Source organism: Acipenser ruthenus, chromosome 38 (assembly GCF_902713425.1).
Source record: "Acipenser ruthenus chromosome 38, fAciRut3.2 maternal haplotype, whole genome shotgun sequence".
Taxonomy (NCBI): Eukaryota; Metazoa; Chordata; class Actinopteri; order Acipenseriformes; family Acipenseridae; genus Acipenser; species Acipenser ruthenus.
The window spans coordinates 1327639-1339476 of NC_081226.1; the positions used below are offsets into that span (position 1 = coordinate 1327639).

The 11838-nt window shown below is 38.8% G+C and overlaps 1 protein-coding gene across 1 annotated transcript; it reads right to left on the reverse strand.

Annotated features, from left to right (window-relative positions):
• Positions 1-1084: 1084 nt before the first annotated feature.
• On the reverse strand, positions 1085-6771 carry LOC117433999 (electron transfer flavoprotein subunit beta-like). The gene is made up of 7 exons (XM_034056479.3): positions 6636-6771; positions 5774-5932; positions 4929-5087; positions 4458-4520; positions 2580-2738; positions 2272-2476; positions 1085-1320 (listed from the first exon to the last, which is right to left on the reverse strand). The coding sequence occupies exons 1-6, from the start codon at positions 6687-6689 to the stop codon at positions 2306-2308; spliced, it is 765 nt and encodes a 254-aa protein (XP_033912370.2). The 5' UTR covers positions 6690-6771; the 3' UTR covers positions 1085-1320; positions 2272-2305.
• Positions 6772-11838: the final 5067 nt, after the last annotated feature.

Consider the following 11838-nt stretch of genomic DNA (forward strand, 5'->3'; position numbering starts at 1 on the left):
AATTTACAATAGTAGACACTATTTTAAGATGAATAATAATAATAATAATAATAATAATAATAATAATATATAATGTATTAAATAAGCAAACAACAGCATGATGTAATAGAAAATCACCCAAACACCTCCTGCTATTTATTTAGGTGTATTCAATTTTAAAAGTTATTTTGATATACATTTTAAAGGGTGTTACCTCCTCACAAGCTCATATTTATTACATTATGCTGCAAGTCTGTTAACCAACCATATTGCAGAATATTCAAGCTTTTCCTGCCGATTCTCTGTAAATAGAGAACAAGGGCACGCTGACGTCACATGCACTCCTCTTTGCAAACCTGACAGACAACAAAACAATGAACGAAAGTGAACAGGAGCGTTGCATAAATTTGCATGGGAACAGAACTACTCAGCTACAGGAACCTCAATAACAACTCCCGCTCACTCACTAAACGTGTGTACTAGGGCAGTGCTGAGGTTTAAAAAGTAAAGCCTACGCCAGATATATCGCAGGATATACCAATTCTGTACTGCTGTAGGATATTCTGACTTGTGATCACTATAGAAATGGAAAAGTCCATTCCACTGTCGTTTTATAGCAGAACAAATGGGAGAAGGGAAATTTGTTTAATATCCCTTGCTTTCAAAATATCTTGGTATCTTTTTTCAAATGCAAGCGATAGATTTTAATTATGAACTCGAAGTGGTACTGCAACCATATCCGTTTACTATCCATGCAGAATGACAGGGTCGGTTGGGATTGTTGTTCTTCATCTGTGACCCTACAATATGTTTCTGTACAGGTCTCTTGACCGCAGGGTCGTGGGTTCAATCCCAGGTGGGGGGACACTGCTGCTGTACCCTTGAGCAAGATACTTCACCTGGATTGCTCCAGTAAAAACCCAACTGTATAAATGGGTAATTGTATGTAAAAAATAATGTAATTGTATGTAAAAATAATGTGATATCTTGTAACAACTGTAAGTTGCCCTGGATAAGGGCGTCTGCTAAGAAATAAATAATAATAATAATAATAATAATAATAATCTTTACGCCCAAGAACAAAAATTCACAGCGTACTCAGTCAGGCTTTAAAAACTACTAGTTTATTTATTTTGTACATATTGTAATTTTCCTCCAAAAACAATCAAAGTAGAATTAGGCGCTTGGGTGAACTAAGCGGGCCGCGTGAGTCTTTTCAGCCTCCGTTTGCCGTGTTCAGACCAGAAAGGCGGCGAGCTTCAGTCCAGTCCAGCAGTGATCACAGTGTACTGGCTTGACAAACACGTCCCTCTACAACACAGCACTCCTCCCACTTCAATTCTGAGAGAGGATAGAAAAAAAAAAAAAGATAGATACAGGAATTGGGCTGGATTCCTGTACAGGACGTGTAAATGGTTAATGCAAAAGATTATAAATACGAAACTGATTCTGAGTGTAAAGTACGCTGTTATCTGGCTGCTATCGGGGAAAGAATGTTTTATGGCCTGAGAAAGTGTCAATAAACCTGACAAGCAGGAGTCGAGAAAAGCCAACAACTAAGCTTTACATGTAAAGTGGTGCAGAGACTGGGAGGTGCATTTGAGAAGCATCAGGATCCTCCATGAACACACACCAGCGTCGTGTCCGATGCTTCTTCCAGAGATTGGTAACCGATATCATTTATGGTAACAACTAGTGGCCTCATCATTGTGCTTAATGATAATGATTAAGCTGCAAAAGTGTGACTTTGAGTATTGGAATCCGTAAAGGAAATGTGTTCAATCCTTGTGTGTGTGTGTGCTCCTTCACACAGAGAACTACGTACACGAATAATTGAGTTTCCTTAGTTTATGATACCCATGAAAATGTCTTAATTCTTGCCCAAAGATTTTAAAATAAAAATTAAAACAGGAGGGTCACCATGCTTGTATTTAATAGAAAACACATTTATTTTTCACTTACTGTAGACATGAAAAAAAAAAAACATCCCTTGAAAAACAAGTTATATAGAAGACAGCAGAAAATAATGGCTGGATTAAAAATGTGCAACATTAATATAGCTGGTTATTTGATTCAATCACCCCTTTTGATTGAAAGAGGATGTCAAGGGGGTGTAACAATTAAAATAACACTGAAGCACCCCACAGCTGCCTTTGTGTAAATAAAAGTGATCCACTGGGCTGGAGAACACTGCTACGACCCTCCCTAAAATGATCTAGCTTTAACCTAGCTTTATAGATGTATTACTGATCCTTACGAGAGATCAGAAAGCTGAACTTTTCTGGCTCTTACCCCAGTGTGGATAGCGAGGCGACCGGACGGTCCTCTACAAGGTGCCCGAATCTCTGAGTTTGGTGACTAAGTCCTGCACTGACTCCACCTTGACCCCCGATTGCCTCTGAGGGGGATCCTCCACTGCCAGGATCTCCAGTCGAGAGGTCAGCTCCACTCCCAGGTCTGCAGGTTTCACGCTGGCGATCTTTTTCTTCTTGGCTTTCTAAGGAGAGACAGATGTTTGTGATCACTGCATACAGGCTGCTTATAACAGTGTCAGAATAGCTGGCAGGATCTTAAAGCACAGCCCCTTCTCTCATAATCACCATGATGTTGGGCAGCGTGGCGTAGCGAGGCTCGTTCAGCCGCAGGTCAGCGGTCACCACTGCAGGCATCTTGATCCTGATGCTCTCCAGACCGCCGTCGATCTCTCTCTCCACCTTCAGGCCGTCCCCATCCACAGACACCTCCGATGCAAAGGTACCCTGGCAGAGGCACGGAAGAGCCAGTTCGAATTAACACTTTCCAGCGCAGTGACATAAAGGTACAGTCTGTTTTGAAGCCATACATGTCTATAATAAATCAATCATTTTCTGCTGCTGAAAAAGCGGACCCCCGTGCCCTTAAACTACCTTGTATATGTACAAATGAAAGTCTCAACATACCGCGTTTCCATGCACCCCTCAGCCCGGGTTCAAAACACCTGCTGCCCCCGATACTGCATTTCCATGTTCGTTTAGCCGACTCCGCATTGGCTACCAATCAGAGCTGCCCCTGATTTTTTTTTTACTTTATTATTTATTTATTTATTAGCAGACGTCCTCATCCAGGGCGACTTGCAATTGTTACAAGATATCACATTATTTTTACATACAATTCCCCATTTATACAGTTGGGTTTTTACTGGAGCAATCTAGGTAAAGTACCTTGCTCAAGGGTACAGCAGCAGCGTCCCCCACCTGGGATTGAACCCACGACCCTCCGGTCAAGAGTCCAGAGCCCTAACTGCTACTCCACACTGCTGCCCCTTTCCCATGCCCTTTCCCAAAGTGGGATGGGTGGAAGTACATCATTCCACTGACCAATCAAGTGACGGGTGGGCGTAAACATTTCATCCACTTCCGGAGTTTCTCTGTGCTTTAATATTGTCGCGTTGCTTTTGTTTTGTTTGTTTTTTTGGTAACAAAAAGCAACAATTATCGGAAGCAAATCAATACCGCCCATGTGACCATAACCGCAAGGCTTGCTGGGAAAGAACAGCCAACATCTGGCAGTGCATGGAAACTGAGTGTTTTCACTCAGCTCGTGTAGACTATCAATGGGGGTTCAGGGGGAAGGCGGAGAACCCGGATCAGCGGGCAATCCATGCTAATAGAAACAAGGTCATATACTGCTGCTTGCTTTAACTACAACACCAACAAAGCATGGCACATACAGAACACAAAAACTACTGTTGAGAAACAAATTTAAAAAATAAAAATCAAACTTACACCAATAGGCGTAATGAATGATTTGTCCTTTAGTACCTGGTTCAATTTATTACCTGGAATGGAAGTGCATTTACAGTTCTGCCAAAACGTGGGCTTTGGTGCCATCTAGTGGTCAGTCATCATCCTCACACTTCTACAAACACTTCCCACTCGAAGATTGTACACGCCATGTTTATTTCAATACCCCTTTGTTTAACTTTAGAACAATTATATTCTGTTAACATATCAGGTTATTTGTGGTAGAAAATGTGTATGCTGTGTGTTAAATGATCCTGCAAATAAATTATTTCTAAATCAAACATAACTTTCCAGTGGAATAACTTGACAATCACAGGGAGTAGTGAAACATTTTAGTTAAGATACCACTAAATGAATGTATTAAACATAAGTGTTTAAACTTTATATACTTGATACTACTCCAGGTGGTATTCAAAATACATACTTGTTATTTGAATGCATTATACTTATATTTGGGACTTACAGAGACTAAGGGGTGGACTATGCATCAACAACTGCTGCTACAGAGTTGCTTACAATAGGACCTCCTTTGTTTTACGGCTCATTTGAAGGACGGAGCACAAGGAGGTTCAGTGACTTGCTCAGGGTCACACACAGTGAGTCAGTGGCTAAGCCAGGATTTTAACTGGGGACCTCCCAGTATCAAGCCCTTTTCTTTAACCACTGGACCACCAAGCCTCCATAAAATTATTTTACCTGTGGCCAGTCAAGCAGGGCTGCGGTCATCTGTCCGGTTTGATTACAATCGCCATCAATAGCCTGGAATGTAGCAGAAAATGAATTCATCAAAATGATTAACCTCACAGAACGGTCAGAGCACACATTATCCCTAAGGTAGACACTCTCTTAATACCAACATGTCTTGAGAATCTTGAAACTCACTTTAAACTGTCCCATGCATTTCAAGCAGCCAAAACATTTACAAAACATCACAAACACTCGTTAAGTTTATGACAGCCTTGTTATCCTCTGTGGTCTGTAGAGAATTGACCTCGTCTTTCATTAAATGTGCCTGACTTTGCCAAGGGAGACCCAACTGCTATTATCTAGCAGGTAATGACAACTGCATGGGACGTTCATGCTATAGGCGATGAGCAACCCGTCTCACACACTGACGTGATGAGTAATTGTGAGTGTTTATTTGGAGGTGTTCGATTGGTTGGCTACCTGCTTCCCCACGATGACTAGACTGGCCTCCTCTTTCTTGGCCAGGGCAGCCATGATCTTGGAGACCTGCAGTGGACCCAAGTTCTCGTAGTCCTTCCCTGAAACCTCCACGTGGATCCCTCTGTCTGCACCCATAGCCAGAGCTGTGCGGATGGTTTCCTACAAAACACGCACACTGAAGCAAAACACTGGTCTGCTGAGACATTTTTTTACTTCAGAGCAGGGGTGTCAAACTCCTGGAGGGCCGCAGTGCCTGCTGGCTTTAGTCCCACCCCGAGCTCTCAATTCCTTCATTGGTCTAATTATTTGATTAATTGGACACGCTGAACACGTCTCTCCAAGCTTCAATATGTTTTATAGGTCATGTACCATGAATGAAGTGCATTTTCTGAAGCATCAACTGGAAAAGACCTTGACAAAATATTAAAACATGTCCAACTGAACAAATAATTCAATCCATTAAGTTAATTGACAGCTTAAATTGGAATTAAAACCAAGACTGCAGTTTGACACCCCTGCCTCAGAAAGCATAATTCATTGTAGCCAGTATAGCTGATTGAAGTATTGTCAAACCAGCTCAATATCTCCCCTGTTCATTTTAAACCTCCACTTATCATCACAGCGTTGAAATATCCATGCCAGGAAATAATAGAAGTCAATAGGCACACGCTTCTAATATTGATATTGAATACTGCCGCCTTTTTCAATCCACCCCACTTAATATCACTGGGAATTAGATGGTTTACATACAAGGAAATTGCTGTGAAGTACTGAAATGTTTTTTCACGGTTTTTGTGATTACAATCGATTACTATAGCAGATTGTATATTATAAATAAACAGTACCTGACATTGCTGAGGCCCACAGCTCACTGCTATCACCTCCTTCATCAGTTTCTTCTCTCGGAGACGCACCGCTTCCTCCACGGCGATCTCACAGAAGGGGTTCATCGAGTGCTTTACGCCATCGGTCACTACGCCCGTCTTGTCTGGCTTCACCCGGATCTAGGCAAAACACAAGATCGATCGTTAACTTAAATCAACGTCGTACTGTCATCAAATATTGTGTTTCAGGTCCGTATGCTGTCCCATCAAAATACAAAATCCTCCACGGACTTCATTCGAGTCACCGTGTGCGCTTCCTTAAAGCGGCGCTCTGTCGACATCCATCGGTCCCCATTTAAATGAGGCTTTTGTTAAGCAAAAAAGAAAAATATGAAATTCCTATCAATCCGGAAGATTAGGAATTTCGATTTTAGGGTCACATTCAAATGTCAGGGTCAACTAACTTTGAAGCTGTGATTGAAGGCACGCTTATCAGCAACAGCTCTTGCATAATTACAATTTGTTTGACATTTTTGACGTGCAATAATAATAATAATAATAATAATAATAATAATAATAATAATACACAGAGTTTGCTATTATTATTGTAAACACGCTGATGTCGGTCAGTCATACATTACATTTTGGAATGGCAGAAGCCAAGACACAAAACTAAAGTATTTTATAATTTAACTTACATTACGTATTAATATTACCCCGCGTGTCTTTAAATTATAATATATTTGTATCAATAAACCTAGTGCTGACCTTGCCAGTACAGTACACTGGACATATGATTTAGCCGCCGTCCTCCCAGTTATGTTATAAACTGCAGTTTATTGTTTTTGTTTTTGAAAGTATGTTTATATATTTTATACTGTACCTTGACGGCGTAGTCGATGACCCTTTTGACTCCGACCAAAACCCGTCCAGACATTTTCAACAGAATTTGGAGAAAAGACCAAGGCCAACACGGACAGATTTCGCGGAGGACAAAAGATACCGGGGAGGTGGGAAGGTGTTTGGTAACGCCCCTAGAAATAGCCAATTACAGAGAGCGTCCTCGCTGCTTCATCCAATCAGGCAGCTCGAGTTAGGTGGTGGAGGAGGGGCTAATCGGTCCTCGTGTTATTTGGCTAGGAAACAGAAGCTTGAGATTTTGTGCCCGGTGACTTTTCCCAGTCGCAAACTAGGGCAAAGTTCAACGTTTGTTTTTAGTTAAATTTGTGTGCATTCTAACATTGTTATGTTGGACAGTCAAATGTGCTGCATTAAAAAATTATAGGTTTTATTAAATATCTATACTAAAAATAAATAAACACGTTCTTGTTAATGCGAGCAATCAGTATTTATTTTAAATCGAGTTGTTAATGTGATATGTTTTCTCCAACTCACCAAACCTAATAACAGTTAAACTGTTAAACACACAGGGGAGGAGGAGTTGCATTTTTCCGTTATTGGAGTGCAGGAATATGCTGAAACACAACAAAATGAAGAGCCTTGTTGCACAGCGTTGGTTTAGCTTGACTCGGAAAGCCCCCTCTGAGTGTACAGAATTGAAGGCATATGAAAAAAAGTTTTTGTTTGCTGAATTTTTGTATAATTACAATTCTTGAATAATAACAAGTTTACTGCACTGTGTTTACTTTTCTTTTTAAACAGCTGAAGAAGGGCTTTTGCCAGAAAAGTCCTGAAAATAAAATATGTTTTAATCTTTTAAACCTTTTGTGGACATTTTTTTTAAAACCCTTTTTCTTTCATATGCCTTGAATTTTGTACACTGCAGAAAATGCCAACGATGACGACTACCAAGAAAGTCTTCATTGTGAGATTCCTCACCGTCGATACAACTTTAGACCTGTAAATTCAGTCTATTAGTGATTAGAGCCTTTATATCATTGCCTGATAACAGCGTTCCGTTTAATTTCCGCAGGTGTGCCCTGCTGTAACTGGGTGTTACCTGCTTCTTGAGGTGACCTTTCAGAACCTTGGTGGAAATACTGAATCAGCTTTGATTCCTGCAGGGACAGGACATGCTGCAGTGGGGCTAATTTAGTGCCCTTCATCTCTGGAGATCTGGGTTCGAACCTGGTTTAGCACAAGTGAAATGAGTTTGGTGGACACAAATGAATATATATAGTATGCATGCATGTGTGTGTGTCTATATATATTCTTTTTTTTACTATTATATTGGTACATACTGTTGCAATTATGTCAGATAATTTATTTATGTATTTAGTCTTTGTTATTGTCATTGTTTGTGATCAGGCCACACATCCTGTTTTTTTTGTGAAGCAGCTTTTTTCCTTACATTAGATCTATAAGGATTCAAAATGGGTTCTTTTTATTAAAGTTCTGATGCCACCTTTGAATGTAAACATCAATCTGTCTTTTCTACTTTCACCTGAAGAGCTCTTTGAGGTCTTGAAAGCTTGTGATTAATTATTGTTTAGTTAGTCCAATAAAAAGGTATCTCCTTCTCTTTGTCTATAATTGTATTTAAAAGTATACTATGACATCACTGGGTGAGATGATGTCACAAAGTTAAATTCCAAACATGGCAACAGCAAAAACACTTTCTAAAATAAATTAAAAGTCACAACTGATTTAAATCTGAGACTCTGAGACAGAAGATCTGCTTCAAGCATTACCAGCAAACCCAGAGTGAAGCTTTGAACCCGTCTGTAATTGCTAAAGGTAAGGCTGATCACATTTGAACTCTGACGGTTAGATGATTTCTCTAATATCATTTTAAATAATTTTTATTACATCATTTGAATGTAAATCAATGCATATACAGATATGTGCATTAGATGTGGAAATCTACATGTTCATAAAATGTAATTGCTTACCTATTTAATAAACTGTGTCATACAACAAATGTTACAGCTTTAACATTGAATACATTTTTTTAAAAACCCTGCATTACATATTCAAGCACAGAATTGCTGGGTGTAGTGAAATGTTCCATCACTGGGTGATGTAATTTGAAAAATGACCACTAGAGGTGTCTATACAGCTACAATTTCTGTCACCTCTGCTTTGTTATTTTGTACAGAGATTTTAAGTACTATCAGTAGCCGTAGTTGCAAATTACGCCTCTAGTGGTCATATCTATAAATAAAATAAAACATTATTTTAGTGGCTGGTTTCACAGACCCTGATTAGCACTAATCCTGGACTACCTAATGTTACCTTATGTAAGGTATTCCAATACTAGTGTTAATGGGGGTCTGTTTTTATTCATATGTTCCAGTTCCAAGCTCTTACTAGTGCTCGCTTATTGTTTAAGCTTGTCACTCTCCATTATATCATATGAAGGCTTTGCTGAGGGGGCACCAAATGCACTTTGTTAAAATGAATTATGCTATAGCAGGTAAGATTCTTTCATCTGCTAGAAATTCTGTATACGTTTTTCAATTGCCGCAGGATGAAATTTTACCAGCTCTGGGGTCCACTGACGGCACTCGAGAAATCTTTCATGGGGATCTGGGGGAACGTTGTTCCTGCCGAATTCTTTTCGGGCAGGAAGCCAGATTTCTACCCCTCCAGAAACCACGACAAAGAACTGAGGGGGCTGGACCTCGCCACCCAGCACCGGGACCTCAACACGGAGTTCAACCCTGCTGTGAGGCGTCCAACCTCAACTAACAGCAGGCCTTTCAGTTCTGGCTGTGAGAATTGCACACTGAACCTCACCTGCTTTGTAGACTGGGCTTCAAACAGCACGGATGTTAAGTATGAAGAATACTGGACCTTGGCTGATGAAGATATGATGCCCCTAAGCTACCCCTGCTTAAAATAAAACTATTTATTCATTTTATACTCGTCATCCATTACTGTAAATATGAGCCAACCTCTTCTGTTTTGTCCTGTGCAGCGCTTTGATATACATTTTTGCATGAAAGGAGCTATATAAATAAAGAATTGATTATTCCATATTAATCGAGTAGGTGGTTACGAAGGGAATTCTGCTTCCAAGTGTAATGATTCCAGTGGTTGCCAGGTAATGCAGCTCCATGATTTCATTTATGCAGCGGTTGGATGTTAAAGTTTACAGTTCCTCCCATGTGCCTAAACATAATTCTGCAGTCGTTCGCACCAGAGGTATAAGGCAGCTGATTGCATACTATTAGGTAAATTACTTACCCAATAAATACAGCAGGACTCAGGGCTATGCCAGTAATGACAGAACAAAATAGATAAATATCATACCAAATAACCTTTTTTTATGTTTTTTTTTTTTTTTTTTGTACAAGCCTGGTTATACTTTAAAATGAAAACAAATATTTTCTATAACATGCGTTTCTTTCAAAACTTCTCATTTGAATCACTGACTTGTAGTGTATGTCCAACCAATCTCTTACGAATGCTGAACAATACAGTATTATTTTCAAAATGTACACACTGATAAACATACACTGTAATCAAGAAAAATGAAGTGAGCTGCGTCGTGAAACAAAAACCTTAAACTTAAAAAACACTCATTGTGTTGCACACCAAAAAACTACAGCCCCCATAATGCTTTGCAAACGAAAACCGGAAAAGGACGGTTGATAGCGTACAGTGGTGCTGTGTATGAAACATGCATAATTCCCCCCCCCAAACAAAATAATAATATGTGCATAGTTTATATAACATAAAGACGCTTTGGAACATCTTAATTCAACGTATCTTTATTCAACATAGACTTAAAGTGAATTACAAATAGAAACAAAACTGTAAACTAGTTGTTATAGTCCCGGGTAGTACTGACCGAAGCACAGCGTTTACGTAACAAAGAGACAAAAACAACATTGTACTTCAAATCTCAACAATAATTCCACCAACGGAACATCTAAATAGCTACCATAAGTTTAAAAAGGGTTATATTTTTTGGTTGCTTCGTTATTGGTGAGTTAACGTTTCGTTTCTGGGGTTTCAAAGCTGTCATGGGAACTGCTTTACTTGCGCGTCCTCCCCGCTGGCTCGTTGTTTGTCTGTCGGCATCATGTGGTTTGTGTAAAACCCGGATTGGATCGGCCAGTCAGCTGGTTTTTTTTTGAGCGCTTGTGTGGCTGAGAAACTCAGAAAACAAAACTGTATTCTGCAGGGATGTTAAATATGGTTTATTCAGCGTTTTATTTACAAGCTGATGGATATTTCCACGCGATTATTAAATAACCTTGTACATCGCCACCTTATGCACTAAACTCAATGTAAAATGTAAAATAAATAAATAGATAAATACACATTTTGTCCGGTTTCTATGTTTACCCAACAAGGGCGTTTATTCTTCAGCTCGACAAAAATAAATTCAGGACTGAAAGGATTGAATATATTGAACTGGCAGAATACAGGCAAAAAACACACACATTTTACAGAAAAAAATTAAAAGCTTTAATTATATATATATATATATATATATATATATATATATATATATATATATATATATATATATATATATATATATACACACACACAAATGTTATTTAAAATACTTTTTTTTATTGAAGTATGTTTTTGTAATATTGATGAGACCATTCTAGGCATCTATTTTAATCAGCAAATTGGAATCAAATATAATATTGGATTGCATTATAATATTTGTAATACCACACTTTTGTGGGACTTGTTAAATTATCTTTTTGCTCGTACTTTATTTGAAAGATACATAGCGAGGTAATATTGGTGGTCTAATCCCCCAAGCAGTCATAAATTTATCCCACATTTCTCCTCTCCGGCTTCAAACAGGTCAAGTCAGGACAGGAAAGGCATTCGAGTGTTCAAATCTTAAAACTAGTTTTGAAAAACCGTGACATAAAAAAAACAACATGTAACCTTAAGTATTATAATGGAGAACCAATATTGATATTATTGCCCACACTCCCAATTGCCACATACATTTGCAGACGCTATAAACACTTTAAATAAATTGTATCCCTCTCAGAAAAGGTAAACAGACAGAACTTCAGAAAAATGACCAAGTTTCACACGCCATCCATTACATTTTTTGTCATACTGCGTCAAAAAAATAAACTCTCCATTCTACTTTTTTTTTTCTATAATTTAAAACATAAAGTGAATTAATATCGTAAAACATT

Coding starts and splice junctions, on each gene's coding strand:
- LOC117433999 (XM_034056479.3), bottom strand. CDS start 6,689: ATGTCTGGACGGGTTTTGGTCGGAGTCAAAAGGGTCATCGACTACGCC. Junction 4,521..4,928: donor TAGTCATCGTGGGGAAGCAG/GTAGCCAACCAA, acceptor GCTACATTCCAG/GCTATTGATGGCGATTGTAA. Junction 2,739..4,457: donor CCCTGCTTGACTGGCCACAG/GTAAAATAATTT, acceptor TGCCTCTGCCAG/GGTACCTTTGCATCGGAGGT.